The 21,853-nt window shown below is 44.8% G+C and overlaps 3 protein-coding genes across 13 annotated transcripts in view; 2 read left to right on the top strand and 1 right to left on the bottom strand.

The window, feature by feature from the left end:
• ALG12 (ALG12, alpha-1,6-mannosyltransferase) overlaps positions 1 to 4,080 on the top strand; it is a 28,986-nt gene extending 24,906 nt beyond the window's left edge. The window contains exon 11 of the mRNA XM_015413081.1: positions 3,640 to 4,080. Within this exon, the coding sequence (XP_015268567.1) occupies positions 3,640 to 3,865 (226 nt within the window). The 3' untranslated portion in view covers positions 3,866 to 4,080. The remainder of the gene's footprint in view (positions 1 to 3,639) is intronic.
• Positions 4,081 to 11,619: 7,539 nt separating this feature from the next.
• ZBED4 (zinc finger, BED-type containing 4) lies at positions 11,620 to 15,444 on the bottom strand. The gene is given in 9 exon segments (XM_015413079.1): positions 11,620 to 11,986; positions 11,988 to 12,252; positions 12,255 to 12,688; positions 13,812 to 13,893; positions 13,896 to 14,378; positions 14,381 to 14,450; positions 14,453 to 14,715; positions 14,749 to 14,843; positions 14,845 to 15,444. Coding segments are annotated over 9 exon segments (2,364 nt in total). The 5' UTR covers positions 15,150 to 15,444.
• A 5,918-nt stretch (positions 15,445 to 21,362) lies between these two features.
• The window catches only part of BRD1 (bromodomain containing 1), a 43,990-nt gene continuing 43,499 nt past the window's right edge, over positions 21,363 to 21,853 (top strand). For all 11 annotated transcript variants that reach the window (XM_015413091.1, XM_015413090.1, XM_015413089.1 and 8 more), the window contains exon 1: positions 21,363 to 21,782. The gene's annotated coding sequence lies outside the window, so the exon portion shown is untranslated. The remainder of the gene's footprint in view (positions 21,783 to 21,853) is intronic.

The raw sequence follows: 21,853 nt of genomic DNA, 5'->3' as shown, positions 1-21,853 counted from the left end.
TTTTTTTGCCTTCCATTACAGCCCAAGAACATTTCCCCCCCCCCCCCAATAAATTACGTCCAGGTGCAGCATTTTGGGCTGCAGCACGAATGGGAGATGATAGAGTCATTATCCACATGAGGAAATCCTTCTGTTCACAGAAACTGCCAGGATCTGACAGTGATAACCTCATGTTCTCTCCTTCTAGGGCTTCTGTAATGCATTCTGTGTAGGGCTGCCTTTGAAGATATCTCCAAAACATGGTGGCATGCTGCAGTGATAATTGCTTTGGTTACCAGTTGTTTTTAACCTAATTGGCCCTGGTTTCTAAAAAATAATAATGATCATCTCATGTATCAACCTGCCTCTACTTTACACCATTGATACTTAATGGCTCAGGAGTCATACATGGCTCTTTGAGATCCCACCTGTGCAGGCCTGTAGCAGGGGGTGGGGAGACATTCCCCCCCACAAATATGCCTGGCCCCCTCAGGAGGGGAGGGAGCCAGCAGGCACAACCTCACTGGGTCTTCCTGCTTCTGTAGTAGATTGTTGTGAGGTGAGGCAGTGCCTCTCTCCCTGACCTCCTGAGGGGGCTGGGCTGCAGCCCAGCAGGATGGGAGGAGGAGGCGGGACCCTGAAGAGCAGGGAAGGGGGGAAGTTAAAAGGGCAGAGCTTTGCAGGAAGGGAGGCGTAGCAGGAGCATGCTCCTGCCAGATCAGCCAGCCTGCTGGCGGCCTCCCAAAGTAGATGTCTAACCGACGGTCGAGCTGCTTTGGTGTGCAGAAATAAGGATAGCGGGCTCATTTTTCCCTGAGAAGGCAGGGAGAGCACTCGGTGTGCGCTGCTCTTCCGAGACCACGAATGGTGCTGAGCCTGAGCAGGACCCAGTGAGAAGAAAGAGGTGGCAGTAGTGTGCACAAGTGGGAAGACGGGGTCAGCCAGCCAACACTTGCCGGTAACAGCTTCATTGCTTGGATGCCTTCTCCACGTGGAGCTGGAGGAGGTCCTGTTGCTCCACTGACTCCATGCCTGGTGGGATGTCAGAGCCCATCCTTGCCCAGTTTTTCACTCCACCTCCTTTTTGGGGAGAGGCTGGTATGGGACAATGTTGGGGATTTGGCTTTATTGCATGGAAGCAGGAAGACCTGGCATGTCCCCGCCCCCCCCAGTTGACACCCAAAAAAATTTCTGGCTATGGGGCTGCACCTGTGACTCTTCTAAGCACTGTTCCCAATATGGCACCTGCCTCAAGTTTTATGAAAGCGGGCAAGGCCCTTGCCCAATGGGCCTGTGGTTGGCAGTTGATTCCCACCTTGAAACAGCTGCAGCCAGAGAAATGAGTAAGCTGCAAGCCTCCCTGAAATATAGGCTTCATGCTGGGGATAGAAGTAAATGTAGCTGTTTTGGTTGATGATAATTGTATTTCCTGGCCTGGATAGCCCACGCTAGCTCGATTTCATCAGATCTTGGAAGCTAAGCAGGGTCAGCACTAGCTAGCATTTGAATGGGTGACCTCCAAGGAATAGGGAATGGCAAACCACTTGAAAGCCCCATGAGGTCACCTGAAGTCAGCTGTGACTTGATGCACTTTCCACCACCAGTTGTGAATGTGGTTCTTCATGAGCTGCAAAGTACCACTGATGTACAATGTGTTCGCAGAAACCTGTCTAGGTACCCTGGCCTTCTGAAGTGTGGGTTCAGGATGGTAAAACCTTTTCAGTAGTGGTGCCATGACTGAAATTCTCCCATGACACTGATCTAGTACCTTCTTTGGTTCTGCTTTTAAGTATCAGGTGACAACTTGATTTCATTTCATTTAGTATTTGATTGAGTTGTTGGTCTCATTGTCCTTTTTTAGTTTCATCAATCGATCACTCATGTCTTTATTGCATGAGCAAGCAAGGCATAGAAACAACGATTCCATCAAAATAAAAAAATTCCAGACACTTTAATAAGAAAAATTAAAATACATAATGATCGTTTAAAATATCTCAAAATAGAAGAGGAGGAGATTGGATTTATACCTCACCCTTCACTACCCCAAGGTGTCTCAGAGTGGCTTACAAACTCCTTTCCCTTCCCCTCCCCACAACAGACACTCTGTGAGGTAAGTGGGGCTGAGAGAGCTCTTGACAGAAACTGCTCTTTTTCAAGAACAGCTCTTATCAGAACTACGGCTTGCCCAAGGTCATCCAGCCAGGTGCAAGTGGAGGAGTGGGGAATCAAACTTTACAGTCCAAATTTTTTCCCCCATTGCTGGTCTTATCCTTTTGTGATTACAGTTTAAATGTTGTAACTTCTTTGGGGGCTGCTTTCAGTTTTACAAAAGTGGAAGAAATATTTTTTTATCTTTTTTCTTTTTTAAAGTAGGGTATCATTTTGTTTAGAAATCACATTTTCTAAATTGGAAGGCTATACACAATAGTAAATGCATCTGAACTGGTTGTGGGCACCAACTAATGAAAGAAAAGGATCCTCTTGCTTATTAGAAGTTCTAAAGCTGAGCTGGCAATAATGCCCACATCCAGCTTCAAAAAATTAACACAAGAGGGATTATTATTCACAGAGGGTATTTAAATCTTACTAGGAGAGCAAATCTCTTGACTTGTAATATGAGAAGCATACATAAAATTCAGTTTCAGTAAATGTTGGCACTGTTAAATGTCTTTCTCTCACCTGCCTTCAGAAAGTGGTAGAGCATTCAACCACAGAAGCCTATACATAAACTAAATGCATTTATCTTCAATATTACCAATAACTCAAATGGAAGTCCTTATTACGTATGCCGTTCCTATAGATTGGAGTAGTTATCAAAGTGAGCCTGCTTCTGTAGCTGTATTCTAGCTCTGTAGTGGGGAAAGACTGCCACAAGTCCCACTGGACAAGAGCCTTGCCCACTTTCCTGAAACATTGGGGCAGTTGCTGCATTAGGGAATGGTGCTCAGAAGAGCACTGGGTGGCATACCGAAGAGCCACATGTGGCTCCTGGCACCGAGTATTATGAATGTAGTGCTCCATAGTAGCTATGAAATACGTGTTCTCTGTCCCTACCAAAGTCTAAATACTTCATGCTGGAACTGAGCCGGCAAAGATCTTTACTTAAAGTTCAGAGATTCCATATTATTTTCCACGGTATCTTGAATGTTCTATAACCAGCTCCTTACAGTTTGTGATTGTGTGTCTTTGGAGGACAGTTAGGTTTTTCCAGTTTGGAGGTGACATGATGGTGGTGGCAGCTTCCCAAGGTACAGGTTGCAGCTGGTCAGAATGCTAGTTGCTAGGACACCGGAAATAATTCTGACCACTCTTGGTCTTTCCACCAATCAGCTCTATAGTCAGCTGTTGTCCTTTGTTCACCCACAGCACAACTTCAGTTCTCCCAGCGGCAGTAGGGAAATCAAATTATGATGACTATTACAACCTCTAATTTTTTTTAGAACTAAATGTAGTTATGCCACAATTGCTTGCATTTCAGATGCCTTTTAGAAGCACATACACAGCTCTTTGTGTTCATAGAGTTTTAAGAATAGCTTGATGGGGGATGGGGTGTTGTCATAAAATATCCCTTGAAACTGTACACAGAGCTGGGGATGTTTAGAACAGGGCAGTTGTATTTTTAATCCTTTTTGCAATGGCTGATTTCTTCTTCTATTATAGGTATGACAAACGGGAAGACCTGAAACCAGGTGACCAGCTCATGTTCTCGTACACACACATACTTATGGAGATGGATCCTATTCAGGTGTCACATTACAAGATGACCCACCGCATAGTGGCACAAATTCCTGGGACTACTGGGATTACCTTGAATTTCACTGTATTACCTCCATTTACTTTAAACTTGAAATCCCAACTAGCATTGTTGGAAAAGCTTCCCACTTAAGAACCATAATTCCCCCCCACACACACACACATGGGAACTGTGAGAGACCGAAAGAATCTTTCAGGGTCTTTTTCCTTCTATGAGCAGTTGGAATGTTCTAATGTTGTGTATATACACATTTATATATAATCTAGTTGTATATATTACCATTTTACATAATGTTTATGATATGAGATACAGTTTAAAATTACATGATATACTTCTAACAAATGGTGTGGCCCTTTAATGTAATTCTATACATATTTATTATGTTTGATTAAATGGTATATCACTGTGTTTCCCTATTAACCTGTCATGTGAAATTTTAATGTCATTTTGGCTAATGTCTTATCTACATTCATGCTAAACAACTTCAAACGATCTTCTAGACACTCATAATCTTGCGAGCAAGATTACTGCCTCCTGCTCTATCCGTTGAAAATCTCGGGTTGCTATAAACAAAAAAAGTCTAACACACATTACTCCCAAATTATATGATCAATGATCCATCTAAAATTTGGGATATCTGTCTACATGTCTGGGATATTGTTGCATATAGAGAACTGGATTCAGCCATCCTATTCACTAAATCTTGTTCCGTTCCCCTCATATATGTTTTCCATTTGTGCAGATCTCATGGTGGCTTGCTCCTGTCTGTATCAGTGGAAAAACTGGCTGCATCCAACCTGGACATTTTTCAAAACCAATACTCGTGTGTGTGTGTGTCTCTCAGATGGGCAGGTGCATTCCCAGCCAGATCTAGACATTTTGGGACTTTTATTTTACACATTATAACCAGAGGTCATTTCGAGGGGGAACGCGGGGGAACACAGTTCCCCCGGGTGAGGTACAGGGGGCGGGGCACATGACGAAGCCCCACCCCCTGCTTCCGGCCGCCCCGCTTCCGGCCCTCATTCAGCCAGGAGGAGGCAGGAGAAGAGGGGAGGGTAAGTTGCTTCCTCCCCGCCTCTCCCCACCCCTGCCTGCCTGGGGCCAGGGAGGGCCTTGGCGGGGCTTCCTTGCACTCCCGCCGGCCTTGCAGGTCCACCGCCGGGCCCCTGATGTCAGGGGGTGTGGCATATGCTAATGAGTTATGCTAATGAGTTCCCCTAGCTCTTTTTCTACGAAATGACCCCTGATTATAACATGACATCATGGAGAATAAGTTGCTCTTGAATACGTTGACAAAAGATGGAAATCAAGAGGAAAACAATATATCCCATTGCTGAGAACAATTTGTCCTTACTAATGTTTCCATCAGTGTTAGGTAGTTTTAAGAATTTCTGCTGTGGAATGTACAGCTTTTCAATGGGGTGTAATTCAGTGACCTGACCTGTTGCATAAATATTTTCACTACATTCTGTAAATAATTTTTAAAAAACAAGTACATTGAAAACAAGCAGAAAAATGATCCAGTATTTTAAGTCATGCATACAGTTGGCTGGATCAGGTTTTCTCAGTGGTCACAGCAATAAGGACTGCCTGAAGATCCAGTAGGTACAAATGTACCCTCACCTACAACTACTGTTTTATGATACTTAAGCTGATTCAGCAATTTGGAAAGAAAATGTGCTGCTTGAAATTACTCATTTCTTTTTTTTCTTTCAAAGATTTAATCACAGTGCTGGGTGTAGCCTAGTGTGCAGATTTACTTAGATGCAACAAATGCCGACCTGTAAAACCAGTCCATCCACACTGTCCTGCTGTTTCCCCTGTATACTATGGCACACATTTGATCAATTTTATTGTTGTGCAGTTCTCTTTGATGGACAATATTTCTTCCTTGATGTATGAGTTATTCAGGTATGCAGCAGCTACTGATGACATTCAAGACACGTGAAGCAGTAAACCCCATATTCTTACAGTGAACTGCACTCATGGTTTCCTATTTCCAGCACTAGAGTGAACAAGAGATACTGTGCCCTGGGCTGTAGAAGTAAGTGAAACTTACTGAAATCTCTTTCACATTTTAAACCCAAATTACTACTGTGTGCAGGGGAGTGCTGGTCTTTTGGACTTACCCGTGCCACCTATTTTGCCTGAGGTTGAGTATGCCATATTGCAAATCCAGCATTCTATACATTTGCAAGCACCACCTACAAACTAACAGTTGTGAATGCTGATGTATTCAAATTACATAAACATTTTAATTTGGTTCCCCTTGCAAAAATCTATTGCAAACCGATGGATGGATGTATATCAAGAATAGGCAGTCTCATCACTTTCAGAATAGTTCCACTAATTAACCTCAATTATTGTATTTATCTGAACATTTTTATGTCACCTTGCACCTGATCAAGGTCTGCAAGGTGGCAAACATGAACACATTTGAACAATTAAAAACATCATCAAAAACAAAAACAATAAAAACAGAAACATATATCAGAACCATGGAGGAAGGCCAATAACTGTTGTCAGGGGTACATTGAATGAAACAAAAAGGTCTTTACCCTAACTGGTGGAAGACAGCAAGAGAGGGAGACAAATATTCTGGGGAGGGAGTTCCAAAGTTTTGGTGCCACAACTGAAAAAGTCCTTTTTCAGGCTGCCACCAGTTTAGCCTCACATGGCAGGGGCAACTGAAGCAGGACTGCTGAAGATGACCAGAGTAAACAGGTAGGTTTATATGGGAGAAGGTGGTCCTTAAGGTAGGTTGGTCCTAAACCATACAGAACTTTAAAGGTCAGTGTGAGTGATATGGTCCCTATGATCCATTCCAGTCAACACGGTCTGCAGCTGTAACTTCTGGACAGTCTTCAAAGGCAGCCCCACGTACAGCACATTGCAGTAATCTGAATGTTACTAGGGCATGTACTACAGTGGCATGATCCTTCCTGCCCAGGAAGAAGAAGAAGAGATTGGACTTATACCCTACCCTTCACTTGGAGTCTCAGAGCGGCTTACAAACTCCTTTCCCTTCCTCTCCCCACAACAAACACCCTGTGAGGTAGGTGGGGCTGAGAGAACTCTGACACAAACTGCTCTTTCAGGAACAGCTGTGCCAGAGCTTGTGACTGACCCAAGGAAGGGCCACAGCTGCCTCACCAACCAAAAGTAATGAAAGGCACCACTGGCCACCACTGCCGCCTGTTTACCTAATGAGGCCTGGGCCCAGGAGCACTCCCAAGCTGTGAATCTGCTCCTTTAGGGGGAGTGTAACCTCATCCACAATAGGAGATAACCCATTTCCTGGGCCAGACCTTTCCCCCTCCAATAGCAATTCTGTTTGGTTGTGATTAAGTTTCAGCTTGTTAGCCTTCATCCAATCCAAAACTACCTCCAGGCACTAGTTCGTGGTTTCCAAAGCCTCCCTGGGATGTGCTGGTAAGCATGAGATAGCGCTGAATGCCATCTGCATATTGATGACAACTCAGTAAAATCTCTGGATGACCTCTTCCAGTATTTTTTACACAGACATAGAAAAGCATGGGGGACAAGCAATCATAAAAGTGGGCTGAAAAGCAAACCATCTCCTCGTGTCAGCCACAACCCAATAGAGCCCTGACCACTCAGAAGAGTTCTGAAGGTATACAGCATGCAGATGAAATGGTGGCCGAGAAATGCTTTTTTTTGCCACCATCGCTACAGCAGAGGCCCCGGTCACACGAAAGGTTTTGGGCCAGAAGAGGGACAGATCAGGGGCGCAGCAAACGGGCGTGATCTCACCGCAATATCTGGGAAGCGGTGCGCACCCATCCCCGATCCGGCCCTTCCGGCTGAAAATCCGCTGTTAAAAAACCTTACCTCCCGAGCAGGACTTACCAGAGACGCCACAGCAAGCGCAGCCATCGGATCGCCCAATCGTCCGTCTTCTGGAGCAATTGAGGCTCCCAGCCGAACTGCGCATGCGCATGCTTCCTCCCTGGCATCTGATCGTGCCGGGGAGCAACGGTGCAGCGGCTCAGGGGATCAATATGATCCCGCCGCCGCGTGTTTCTTTTGGTGCGGCTCTGAATAGCCACACTTTGCTTGTGTTTTTTTCTGCCGTGTGGCAGGGACCAGACTTTATAATGAGCCATAGCCCATGCCTTGTAGGATTTGTCCTGAGTCTTTCTCAGCTGTTGCTCTAGTAATCTCCCTTGTCTTTTAATCATCAACAGCCCCGCAGGAAACCAAGGGGCTGCCTGGGCTCTTAGACCTAAGAGAGGGTGCCAAGGTACAATTGGGTCTTTTGACTGGGTCATTTCCCCAATCCAGAAGTCAACCAAGGCACAGACAACAGCACAAAACATAACAGCTGGAAAATTCCCTAATGCTTTCTGAAAACCAGGCAGCAAAGGCAAGTCATCTTAATCCCTCATCCCTGCAGTCTTGGTACCCTTTTAAGTCTAAACACCAGCAAGGAGTGATCCTCTTCAATCCTCCCACCTTCAGATCACCTTCCTCCTGACCAAAGCAGAATGCCATATCAAGAGTATGACCTGCATATACTGTGGGGCCTGCTATTACCTGAAACAGGTTCATGGTTGTTGTAGAGACCATGAAATCTTGAGTTGCTCCTGACACGGCAGCCTCAGCATGGATGTCAGAGTCCCACAAGGCAAGCAGGCTAGGAATCCACAAAACGTGCAAGACCACCTCCACAATTTCAGGCAGGAAGACTGTTGGGCAGCAGGGTGGGTGATACACCAACAAAATCCAAATCCTGTCTCACATTCCCACCACAAGATACACACTCTCAAACTAGGCAAGAGTCCCAAACAGGACATTGAGCCAATAAAATCAAGTCCCGATAAGACACCACCTGTCCCCATAAACTGACCATTTGCTCGTGAATATGGCTCATGCTAGGCAGTACAAACCTGTCCCAAGCAGAGAAGTACGGGGGGGGGGGGGAGAGCATGCATGCATCTTTTCCCTATTTTACCCTGCATTAACAGCAGCCACTGAAAATCCATCTTCTTGATCTGATGCTAAAAGCATGAGGGAACTCTCTATAACCCTGCATTCTAGTACCTATGCCTCAGTTTGATTTGTGTTGAGAGTGGCTTATAAGATAGCACTTGTGTCCCAAATTAAGAAAAAGTATTAAGACATCCAGTTTTTAGACTTTAAGTCTGATGTTTAACTATGTGTATTCCAAGTTTCAGCTGTCATGCAAATCTCTACTCGCTTTAGAGAGATCTAAGTGTCTTCTGCATTCTAGCAAGAGAGCACTAATATACATTCTGATCATATATTAATCACTGTTGCTAAAAATCACTATTTCCTAATATCACTGATTTCAGGAGGGTGAATGAAAACCAGTACTAGCACAATTCAAAATTCAGGCCAACATGTATGGTGGGTTTTTTTTTAATGAAATTAGCTTCTGAATGTAGACTTGATATGATTGCCATGAACTAAATCTGAGCAGAGTTCAGATGTGCAATGGAACAGTACTGGAACTCCCACCTTATAACAGCAACTGGCCTCAAATTGGTGAGAAGATGTGAGGAATCTTGGGCAACAGGACATATCCACAGTTCCCAAATACAGGCTGGAGTTTATGGAATATAAAGAACTCAAACCCATCATCCTTCTCCAGTACATATACCTGTGAGGTATAAGACTGACTACTCAAGATGGGAAGATGGACAGTAACTAACAAGGATAGCCTTGTAGCTACACTCTATTGACTCATCCTTGGCCTGTGCTAATAAAATCTATTCTACACTGACTGACTCTGCAGGGTAGGCTAAAAGGCTTTTGCACTCTAATTGATATCATTTAGGCAACACCAGTAATTTATGGAATGCGGGCTCTTATAAGCAAAAACTATGTTCTACCCATGTATCATGCCATGCTGTGGCCTCAGACCAGGGACCTGCTGTGTTGGCCCTCACAGGCTCCTATTAGGCCACTTTCACTACATTCAGTGACTGACATGGTGTTTTTAATGCTTAGACCTGACCCCCACCATTAGACCCTTAGTGCCCTCCCACTATGAATAGTCCTTTCCCCTACTCGAGTTTCGTGCCCTTGAGGCACCCTTCCTCCCACAACTCCCTTGGCCTCCTTGCTGCTGCTGTAGTGCCTCACTCCCCTGGTCCCCCCTACTGGACATTTACATCACCCAACCACGATAACAGAATATAAAGATCAAAATACAAAAAACAACCCCCATGCAATGAGTGTGCTCAAAGGACTTTGGGATTCTTTCCTGAATAACAGACTCCTATGCCCTATCATGAGGCGGGATGGGAATTAGTTACACTGGAGTAAAATTTGCAAAGCTATATCTGATGTGCAGATTCTGCTGTTTCAATTAAAAACTTAGGAATGTGGAACCCCTTGAGCCTGCCTATAAGTAGCTTTTCAGAATGTGATCAGCCCCCCCCCTTCCCAAGTTCTGAGGATTTGACACCTGGAAGATGACTCATTTTCTCAGGTTCTAAATGTAAGCAGTCACACAGTTTTACTTATTTACTGTATTTAACAAACTAATATTTCTATAGGATATTTAGAATGTAACAGAATGAAAGTTAATATGGCAAAATGTTTTGAAAATGCAGCCATTTATGCTATAATGCATAATTTCATATTGATCCATCCTATCGTGACCTTTAGCAATGCAAGACACTTACACATCATTGTGTGCATAACTGAATAATAGTTTGGGAAACTGAATCCCACTGGAACTAAAGGTAATATTAAAACAGTAAGGAAGTTTTGAATATAAGACTGTAGAGGCAATCTTGAAAGACCAAAATCAAAGCAAAAAGCCTTCTTCCATTTGACCCCAAGATAGTTATTTTCTGCATACTGCTAAAAAACCCTTTTTCCAACTGGTAATCCCCACTACTGTCCAAGGGGGGGGGGGAGAGACTCATGAGATCACAACTAGAACTAAAAATGGCAAATAAAATGTTTAATTTCAGAAACTCAGTTCACCATTTATATACTAAAACATAGTAAATGCAAAAAAAATTAGGCAGAGGTACAGTATTTTAACAAAACTACATCTTTCCTAAAGGTCATAGGCAACTCCCATTTCCCCGAAGAATTTCATCAATGCACAGAAACGGGAAGAGGAACCTTGAATATTTAAAAACAAAAACAAAAAAACCCCCAAAGCATATTGTTTATAATTAAAATGCTGGCTATTCTTAAACCTTGGTTCGAGGCTTAGGGGGTTCTACAATATTTTATTTGCCTGATCAACAGTGCCAATTATAGGTCAATTCTAGCAAATCACATTCTAAGCAGGGGACTGTTCTATAAGGGATATTTGATGAGAATCAGACTGTCAGCTTTTTGAAACAGGAACTTTAAACAGAGGACATCACACATAATTTTCCGTTCCAAGGACAACCAGGACTTTGTTTTTACACCAAGGAGTAGTACTGGATGTTTGGATGTACTCTGTTTTAAAAGAATATAGCATAATGCTAACTCTTTGTATTTCTTTCAAATACAATGTATTAAATAAACAACTGGAAACAAAACTGAAAATAAACTCCCCCCAAACCTTATAAATACTCAAGCTCTAATTCAGTTACAGTGTAAAAAAACTGAAGAGCAACCACTGAATGGCAAGATTATAGGTTACTGATAACTGATCTTCCATAATACCTCTAACTTTATTCCAATACTAACTCAATAGCCACCTTTAGTACATACATCATACTTGAATATTCTCATAATTCTTTAAGTACATTAGACCTGCATTTAAAACCTGCTATGTAAAAAGATGGCTTCAACTCCACCTTTTATGTACAGCTTTCTTCTGACAGCTAGAAAATGTGGGGGTTTTTCCATTGTAATTAAAGCAATATTAAACTAATATACAGTACCTAGGGTTTCTCATCATCTGAGGTAGCACTTAATATTTCTAGCTCCCTGATTAAGTCCTGTTTATACTGTTCAGCCTCCTCTTCTGTGAATAATGAGGCCTTGTAACGAGGGTCCAAAAGAGTAGCAAAAATGTACCTTGGATCGTGAAGCGTAGAAGACAATCTACTCACCATAGCTTCTTTTAAAGACTTCAGCATGGTATCTATACCCATTGTTTCCTCAAACAGTAGTTCAATTTTCCTGTTGAGTATGTGAATCATTGGAATTACTTGTCTTAAAGTGGACATTTGTGTGCTCATCTCTCTGCTTGCAACTTCAAATGGCTTGACAGCATGACTGACAGACTGCATCACTTCCTACTGATCAGTTTATTAATTCCCTGAAGCTGCACTCTATGGACATTTCGTCAATTGCTCTTTTCTGTTCAATGAGGCTTTCAAGCATATGGAACGATGTATTCCACTTTGATGGAACATCTTGAATTAACTGATGCTGGGGCAAGTGATACTCTTTCTGCAGCTCTGCCAGTTTCTCTCTTGCTTTTGCTGACCGATGAACACGTTCACAAATCTTTCTTGCAATACTAAGCAAGTTTTGAACCATTCTCTGGCTTTTAATAGCTTCATTATGTGGTTAACTATGTGACCAAAACACTGCACACTTGAATGATCCTCTTCATTTAAAGTTTTTCCTATAGTCTAATTATCTGTTACAGTAGTCCCAATCTGAAGCCTGATTAATGTTATCCAAGCTTCCCACCAATATTCTAGTTGCTTCTAAATGCTGATACCACCATAGTCACGATCTGTGACACATGTAACAGAGCTGAAAAATGGTAATTATTGTGGTCGAACCCTGGACTCAAATGTTACCAAATGAGCAGTAAGGGTTAGATATTCTCGGGTTTGGTTACTCATCCATATTCCAGACGTAAAATGAACTGCTCCACTTTCAGCTTCTTTAAAATGTGAAACAGTTATTTGTTTCACACTTTCATACATATCAGGAATTGCAGTCCTAGAAAAATAAGATGGTGAAGGCAAAGAATACTGAGGCTGCAAGTATTCATAAGAACATAAGAACATAAGAGACGCCAATGTTGGATCAGGCCAAAGGCCCATCCAGTCCAACACTCTGTGTCACACAGTGGCCAGAAATACCAGTGCCATCAGGAGGTCCAGCAGTGGGGCCAGGACATTAGAAGCCCTCCCACTGTTGACCCCCCCCAAGCACCAAGAACACAGAGCATCACTTGCCCCAGAGCCCCTAGCTATACCTTGTGGCTAATAGCCACTGATGGACCTCTGCTCCATATGCTTATCTAATTCCCTTTTGAAGCCGTCCATGCTTGTAGCACCCACCACTTCCTGTGGCAGTGAATTCCATGTGTTAATCACTCTTTGGGTGAAGAAGTACTTCCTTTTATCCGTTCTAACCCGACCGCTCAGCAATTTCATGGAGTGCCCACGGGTTCTTGTATTGTGAGAAAGGGAGAAAAGTACCTCTTTCTTTACCTGCTCTTTCCCATGCATAATCTTATAAACCTCGATCATGTCACCCCTCAGTCGTCTTTTCTCCAAGCTAAAGAGCCCTAAGCGCTTTAACCTTTCCTCATAGGGAAAGTGTTCCAACCCTTTTATCATTCGAGTTGCCCTTTTCTGCACTTTTTCCAAAGCTATAATATCCTTTTTAAGGTGTGGTGACCAGAATTGCACACAGTATTCCAAATGAGGTCTCACCATTGATTTATATAGGGGCATTATTATATTGGCTGATCTGTTTTCAATACCCTTCCTAATAATCCCCAGCATAACATTGGCTTTTTTTATTGCAGTCACACACTGTCTCGACATTTTCAGTGAGTTATCTACTACAACTCCAAGATCTCTCTCTTGCTCAGTCTCTGCCAGTTCAGACCCCATCAATGTGTATTTATATTTAGGATTTTTGGCTCCAATGTGCATCACCTTGCACTTGGCCACATTGAACCCCATTTGCCATGTTGACGCCCACTCGCCCATCCTTGACAGATCCCTTTGGAGTGCCTCACAATCCTCACTGGTTTTCACCACCCTGAACAACTTTGTGTCATCTGCAAATTTAGCCACTTCACTCCTTACTCCCATCTCCAAATCATTAATGAACAAGTTAAAAAGCAGTGGACCAAGTACTGATCCCTGCGTACTTGGCAAGCAGTCAATTAAAGCCAATATTGTCTATAAAAGAATATGGCTGAAGGTCAAGTGCGATTATTTCAGCTACAAGACTTGTGATTTTTTGGCAACAGGGTGAGGGTAAGAAAACTTATCAGTGGCTTCATCAAAAGATGAAGTCCCCAACAAATCCGTGCTCAGTGGCACACGGCTATTTGTAGATGAGGACAATACTGGCTCTGAGGCATCTGGTTTCAGGACATTGTTATGAAACCGTTGTAAATGTCTTAGAAGGCAACTGGTACCTAGATTGGTTGGCTTTTTCCCCCGACTTATTGTACGTCCACAGTGCATACATATTACTTTAGTTGAATCTGCAGAACAAATTGAAAAATGATTCCACAGTTTTGAGGGGGTTTTGTTACTAAGAGGAAAAATGACTTGACTATCATTAGTAACCATTGTGGGTAATTAAGTCAGTTTTGAAGACAAACATTCTGCAGAAGCCAGAATCACATAAGGCGAATTTGCTAAACTCACATCCATAAAATTCTTCTGGATACCAATGAGTTCAGGATGGTGTCTATATAATTGTCTCATCAGTTTGTGCCCACATCACCTTTCCTTCCATGATTTATTATACAATTGCAGTGTCTACATATTTATTTATTTTATACATCACTTTTAGACTATTCCCAGGAGACAAAGAAAAATGATGTCACACTTCCGACTTAAGTTTCCGCATCATTCGTTTATTCTGATGAAAAACAGCACCATGTTCAAATATTAAAGGGCTTTTTTCAGGGGAAGAAACTAAGGAAGCCTCACCTATATCATCACATGACAATAATGACGAGTCTTCTATGAGAGCATCTCCCAAAGGTAGATGTGAATTGTTTTCTTCAATCATTCTATCTGGAGAAGAACAAACAGATGCTGGTTCTTTAGCCAGTTTTCCAGGGGATGACACACAACTCAGATCACCATCTGAAGGCAATAAAGGTGGCAGCAGAGTTGGAGGAGCCGTGTACAGCGAGGGAATGCTCGAACCACCTCCATTCTCTTGTAGAACGTTGGACTCTTCACACGTGCCGTATTAAGCAACTAGTTCCAAGGTCTTTACCATTCTTTCCTCTACTGAATTCATTCATGCAGTGGATGCAAACGGCCTTTGAGTTATCTAAAGGAGACAAATAAAAATGTTTCCAGACTGCAGATCTTCTCCTAGAGCCAGATGAACTCTTAGGAACGTAAACAGTTTTCTCTGCTACGTTCTCCACTGTTTCTTCACACTGGCTGTTAGGAAACTGTTGAGATGACACAACAAAAATTTCTTCTTTATTGCTCTTTTCAGTAAGTGACAGATCTGAGGGCATGTCTTCAGTAGAAATTACAGGAAAAGACTCCTCAGTTATTTGATCTGGTGATGGGGTTTTGGAAACTGTTTTCTTAACCAATTTTATAGGAGCTAACACGCCGGTTAGATATCCAACATCTGCAGACTGAGGTGGCAGTAACAATCAAGGAGAAGGAAAGGAAGAAATTGTTGACATACCTCCATTTTCTTGAATGAGTACAGTAGGATGAGCTCTCCTCACATGCCTCATGAGACAACTTGTACTTAAGTCTTTTTCATTTTACCCCTGCTTAAACCCTTTCATACAGTACATGTCAAAGAGTTACCGTCAATTTGGGGAGAATTTGCCCTACTTGTATCCATGGTTGACTTCCGTTATTTCTGCTGTGTCTTCATACCTTAAGTGAAGAACTGTGGTTAAATTCTAACAACTAATGCAAAAAAAAAAAAAAAAGATGGTGGGAACATAAGTTTGTATTTTCTAATTTGCTGTTTGAGAAGAAATGTTTTAATGCCAATTTATGGGAAATTTATTTGGTTTAATGCACAACATCTCATTTTTTCCTCCAGGATTTGGAGTTTCCAAGTCATAAATTAGTTTTGATTTGGGCTGGTATTAAATGCTTCTTATTGTGGGGAGCAGCCTTGGGTTCTTTCCCAATAAAATCATGTATTCTATTACAGTCTGTTCACATCATCTAGAAAGAAAAAAGAAAATATGTAAGCATATTCAAGTGAGCTTTCCTTTCTGAACCAAATGATTATATTTTCTTCCATGTTTAGCCTTTAAATATAGCTATTCTTGTAAATCAACTTAAGCGCAAGACTACGTAACTTTAGAAAAATGTAATAGTGCTTTGAAATTACTTTTTTATATATTATATTTTATAGACATAACTGCACAATTCGTAATGACCAAAATCCAAAAAGCTACTTCAGGTACTCAAAAGCTTAGATATACCCAGTGGGCGTATTATATATAAAAACTGGATTTAGTGTGACATCTCATAAATTCTTGTCAAAAGCTCTCTATTTTAAAAACAACTTGCCATGCAACATGGACAGTGGCTATTTTGAGAAACACAAGCCAAAGTCCTGTTGGTTGCACAGTATTATGCTGTTCTTTGAACTCAAGCCATTGTTTGTAATCCAGTTAACACAGGTCACAGCAACAGTGGTGGATCTGCACTCAACAGGTCTCTAGACCCCCAAATTCTGCTGGTTTACCATCTTTTTGCCCACACAACACCCTTAAAACATTTTATGATTCAGTTGGTTTAAAATATAAAATTAATTTATGGTGCTTCACATGAGCAGTACTCGTGAAAGATATATTTCAGAAGTAACTTGAAAATTGCCATGCAACAACAAAATATTATATTTGCTGAAGACAGGAAAATAGAGCAAAGATAATCCACATTTTCATTGAATAAAATCTGAAAAGCGTTACAGACACCAGAACATTGTTAATGACGTTTTGCTTTTATCATAAATGGGGTTGGATCCAATCAGCTTTTTTGCTCCATGTCCCAGTTTTCCTATTTCACCCTCAGAACAGTATGGGGGACAGAATAGGCTGTTCCCCGGCCCACACCCTGGTTCTGGCACCAGGAGCTTCCAAGTCAGGTGCCAGCAATCCTATTCTACTGCCTCTGTAGGATGGGGAGCTCTTAGTTCCTTATTCTTAACTCCTCCTCCCCCCCCCAGCCCAGTTTCTTAAAATGCCCCTTCTCTTTACCAGAGAGTTGACAATTTTTTGCAGTTAAAGCTTTTCGTGGCATGACGTGAAACAACATGAAGTTAAACAATATTCGTGGCATGAAGTGAAAGATGAGATCCGGCAGAAATCAAAGGGACAGCTAGAGGGGCCGTTTAAAAGCCTTGGCAAGGACTGGCTCCCAAACCGGACAGTCCTGGTGATGGCCTAATGTCCAATAGGCACAGTGAAACAGGGTAAGTTCGACTTGACATTCACAGCATCCCTAGTTACATCTGGTGAACTGGGGGGATGGGGGTGGCCATTAAGTCCACCACGAATAGTCCCAGTGGGCTGATGACATTGGAGCTACTCTGTCCTGCCTGAGGAAGGATGTACTTGACCCTGCCAAGCAAAATCCCATGCAGCATTTCCAAGCCCAAGCCCTGTGTGGAAACGAGGCACCTGACCAAACCTGGCACAGAGCTAAGTAGGTGAGCTCTTTCTCCCTCTGTCTCCATTTAGGGGTGAGGTATGGCCCCTAGGGGTAGCAGATGTGGTCTGAGGGTGGAATGACAGGCCCCAGAGTGGAATGACAGTCCCTGGGGGTAGCAGGAGTGTTCTCGGACTGGAATGCCAGGCCCCAATGTGGATGATTGACAGACCTTGGAGTAGCAGGAGTGTCCTGGGACTGGAATGACAGACAGGCCTCAGTCCCAGAACACTCCTGCTACCCCAGGGGCTGTCATTCCACTCTGGGGCTTGTCATTCTAGTCCCAGAACACTCCTGCTCCCGCCAAGAGCTTTCATTCGTCTCTGGGGCATGTCATCCCAGGCCCAGAACACTCCTGTTACCCCCAGGGGCTTTCATTCCACTGTGGGGCCTGTCATTCCAGATTGGCACCTTAGAGACCAACAAGGTTTTATGCTAGGTGTGAGCTTTTGTGTACAAACACACTTCTTCCAATACAGTGAAACAGAATTTCCTCAACCCTAACATATAGGAAGACAATAGAACAGCTTTAGAGTTCAGATTGGCACCTTAGAGACCAACAAGGTTTTATGCTAGGTGTGAGCTTTTGTGTACAAACACACTTCTTCCAATACAGTGAAACAGAATTTCCTCAACCCTAACATATAGGAAGACAATAGAACAGCTTTAGAGTTCAGATTGGCACCTTAGAGACCAACAAGGTTTTATGCTAGGTGTGAGCTTTTGTGTACAAACACACTTCTTCCAATACAGTGAAACAGAATTTCCTCAACCCTAACATATAGGAAGACAATAGAACAGCTTTAGAGTTCAGATTGGCACCTTAGAGACCAACAAGGTTTTATGCTAGGTGTGAGCTTTTGTGTACAAACACACTTCTTCCAATACAGTGAAACAGAATTTCCTCAACCCTAACATATAGGAAGACAATAGAACAGCTTTAGAGTTCAGATTGGCACCTTAGAGACCAACAAGGTTTTATGCTAGGTGTGAGCTTTTGTGTACAAACACACTTCTTCCAATACAGTGAAACAGAATTTCCTCAACCCTAACATATAGGAAGACAATAGAACAGCTTTAGAGTTCAGATTGGCACCTTAGAGACCAACAAGGTTTTATGCTAGGTGTGAGCTTTTGTGTACAAACACACTTCTTCCAATACAGTGAAACAGAATTTCCTCAACCCTAACATATAGGAAGACAATAGAACAGCTTTAGAGTTCAGATTGGCACCTTAGAGACCAACAAGGTTTTATGCTAGGTGTGAGCTTTTGTGTACAAACACACTTCTTCCAATACAGTGAAACAGAATTTCCTCAGCCATTACATATAGGAAGACAGTAGAACAACTTTAGAGTCCAGAGTGGCACCTTTAAGACCAACAGAGTGTTATGCAAGGTGTGAGCTTTTGTGTAAAAACACACTACTTCCAGTAGAGGTAAACAGAATTCCCTCAGCCGTAACATAAAGAAGAAGAGATTGGATTTATACCCCGCCCTTCACTACCCAAGGGAGTTTCAGAGCGGCTTACAAACTCCTTTCCCTTCCCCTCCCCTTCCCACAACGGACACCCTGCGAGGTGGGTGGGGCTGAGAGAATTCTGACAGAGACTGCTCTTTTTCAAGGACAGCTGTGCCAGAGCTTGTGACTGACCCAAGGTCACATCAGCAGGTGCAAGTGGAGGAGTGGGGAATCAAACCCGGTTCTCCCAGATTAGAGTCTGCACACTTAACCACTACAGCAATCAGAATTCCCTCAGCTATTACATATAGGAAGAAAGTAGAACAGTTTTGGAGTCCAGAGCCGCAAGGTGTGAACTTTTGTGTACAAACACAATTCTTCCGAGCTCAGAGATAGCCGGCGGAGCCGGGAGGGGGCGGGGAGGTTTTTTTTTGGGGGGGGACGCGGGCGCGTGTCTGCGCCACCTGGCATATCTCTTTAAGGATCCCCTCCCCGGCCCCGCTGGAGGCAAAACCACTCCTCACGCCCTCCGGAGCTGAGGGACAGTGGTGGAGCCGGGAGGGGGCGGGGAAGTTTTTTTTGGGGGGACGCGGGTGGCGCACTGTGCCACCGGCCATATCTCTTTAAGGATCCCTTCCCCGGCCCCGCTGGAGGCAAAGCCACTCCTCGCGCCTCGTCTCCCATATCCCGCCCTCTGGAGCTGCGGGACAGCCGGTGGAGCCGGGAGGGGGCGGGGGAAGTTTTCGCGGGGGGAGGGGTGCGGGGGGCGCCTCGGCACCACCGGGCATATCTCTTTAAGGATCCCCTCTCCAGCCCCGCTGGAGGCAAAACCACTCCTCGAGCCTCACGGCTAGGCTGCTGGGAGACGAGGAGCATCTCGTGGTCCGGAGCTAAGGGTCAGCCGGTGGAGCCGGGAGGGGGTGGGGATGATATTGGAGCTACTCTGTCCTGCCTGAGCAAGGATGTACTTGACCCTGCCAAGCAAAATCCCATGCAGCATTTTCAAGCCCTGTGTTGAAACAAGGTACCTGACCAAACCTGGCAGAGCTAAGTAGGTGAGCTCTTTCTTCCTCTGTCTCCACTTGGGGAGTGAGGTATGGCCTCTGGGGGTAGTAGATGTGTTCTGAGGGTGGAATGGCAGAGGGGTAGCAGGAGTGTCCTGGGACTGGAATGACAGACAGGCCTCAGTCCCAGAAGACTCCTGCTACCCCCAGGGGCTGTCATTCCACTCTGGGGCCTGTCATTCCAGTCCAAGAAGACTCCTGCTACCCCCAGGGGCTGTCATTCCACTCTGGGGCCTGTCATTCTAGTCCCAGAACACTCCTGTTCCCACCAAGAGCTTCCATTCGTCGCTGGGTCCTGTCATTCCAGTCACAGAACACTCCTGCTACCCCTAGGGGCTGTCATTCCACTCTGGGGCCTGTCATTTCATCCTCATAACCCATCTGCTACCTTTAGGGACTGTCATTCCACTGTGGGTCCTGTCATTCTACTCTCAGAACACATCTGCTTACCCCTAGGGGCTGTCATTCCACTGTGGGGCCTGTCATTCCAGTCCATGTCCAGTGTATTTGGGACCACTGACCTTAATGGAAATTCCATTCCGCATTTTCTTTGCAACTCTTCTTGAGCTGTAATGTATTGCAATGGAGTCCATGCAAGTCAACTGGCATTCCTGGCTCCCATTATTTCCAACAGGCCTTCAAGTCTCTCCCATTGTTTCCAATGGGCAATCCTGTCCTTCCTTTTAGTACATCCCCCTAATAATCTGGGTCTGGAGGCTCTCGGGGGAAAGTGGATTGTTTCTGCAGCCTGACCATACACATGTAATATGCCCCCCTGAATTTAAGGAGAGTATTAAATTTGGAAAGGGCCGCAACAGCAAGCATCGTCTCAAATTACAACTGAATTAACGTACGTACTGCATACGCACCGTCGACCACCACAGCCAAAACATGGAATAGGGAAGAGAGGACATCTGTATGAATCCCACCCCAACTTCAGGTTTACACGGAGGTCCCTCCGAGTTCAAGAGATTAAACATGTCTAACAGGCAATGGCACATCACCCCTGAACGTCCCTTGCCTCGAAAACCCTACGAGATAGCCATACGAGATAGGTGTTACTTGAAGGCAGTTTCCATCCCCAGGGTCCGAGGGTAATCCGGTTTTAAACGGAAACAGCGAGCGTGCCCAATGTCCACGCTGACTATCCGTTCCTTCTTCGGTAATGAATCCCCTAGAAGAAGCTACATCCGTTCATAATTGGGGACCTAAAACAACCGTTATCGCCAGGCCCTCCCTCTTTCCGTTCTTTCTCTAAGGAGGAAGGCGAGTAGCGAACTCCCTTCACGCGCTTCCTCGAACTTGACCGGCGTCGGCGTCTACTTAGCCGGCCCAGAGTAAGTGAGGCGTCGCGCACAGCGATTGGCCGGTGGGGCTGATGACGCCCGAAAAGGGAAGAGATGGGGAGGAAGCGTAGAGATCGTCCCGCCCTCTCAGCGCGCGGAGTCCTAGCTTGGCGTCGTCGTCGTCGTCGTCCGCGGGGCTGGGAGGTGCCTGGCGCCCACACGTCCTGCCCCTCCCCCCTCTCCTCCTGCGCGCTCCCTTCCTCCCCTCCCCCGCCGGCGCGAGCGCTGTGGTGAAGCCGCCGCATTGTTTGTGCCGAGGGGGGGAGGAGGGAAAAGATTCTCTCGGCCACGGGAGCTTCCGCGCCCAACCCGCAGCCGGACTGCGGCCCTTCGCGACGCGCGCCTCCTCCCGCCCCGAATGCGTCGCTGCTGCCGGAGCCAGCCACCAACGCCGCGGCCACCGCCGGGAACCGAAGGGGGGCCGCGACAGTGCGGGGCCCTCCTCCTCCCCTCCTTCCCCGTTCTCCATCCCCGTTCTGCCCACCACGAGCAGCGCGAGGAGCGAGTGCTGCCGCCATTAGCCCGGACCCAGCCCAGTGGTGTCTTCGAGCGAGAGGAGGGTCTGTCAGCCGCGTCCCGGCGGCTCCCTCAGGTGAGTGCAGAAGGAGGCGAAAGGGGGCGGTCGAGCGGGTTGGCTGAAGGGCTCTCTCCTGGGCCTTCGGC

This window comes from Gekko japonicus, unplaced genomic scaffold (assembly GCF_001447785.1).
Source record: "Gekko japonicus isolate JY-2015 unplaced genomic scaffold, Gekko_japonicus_V1.1 scaffold3100, whole genome shotgun sequence".
Classification (NCBI taxonomy): Eukaryota; Metazoa; Chordata; class Lepidosauria; order Squamata; family Gekkonidae; genus Gekko; species Gekko japonicus.
This window is presented reverse-complemented; position numbering and strand designations above follow the sequence as displayed.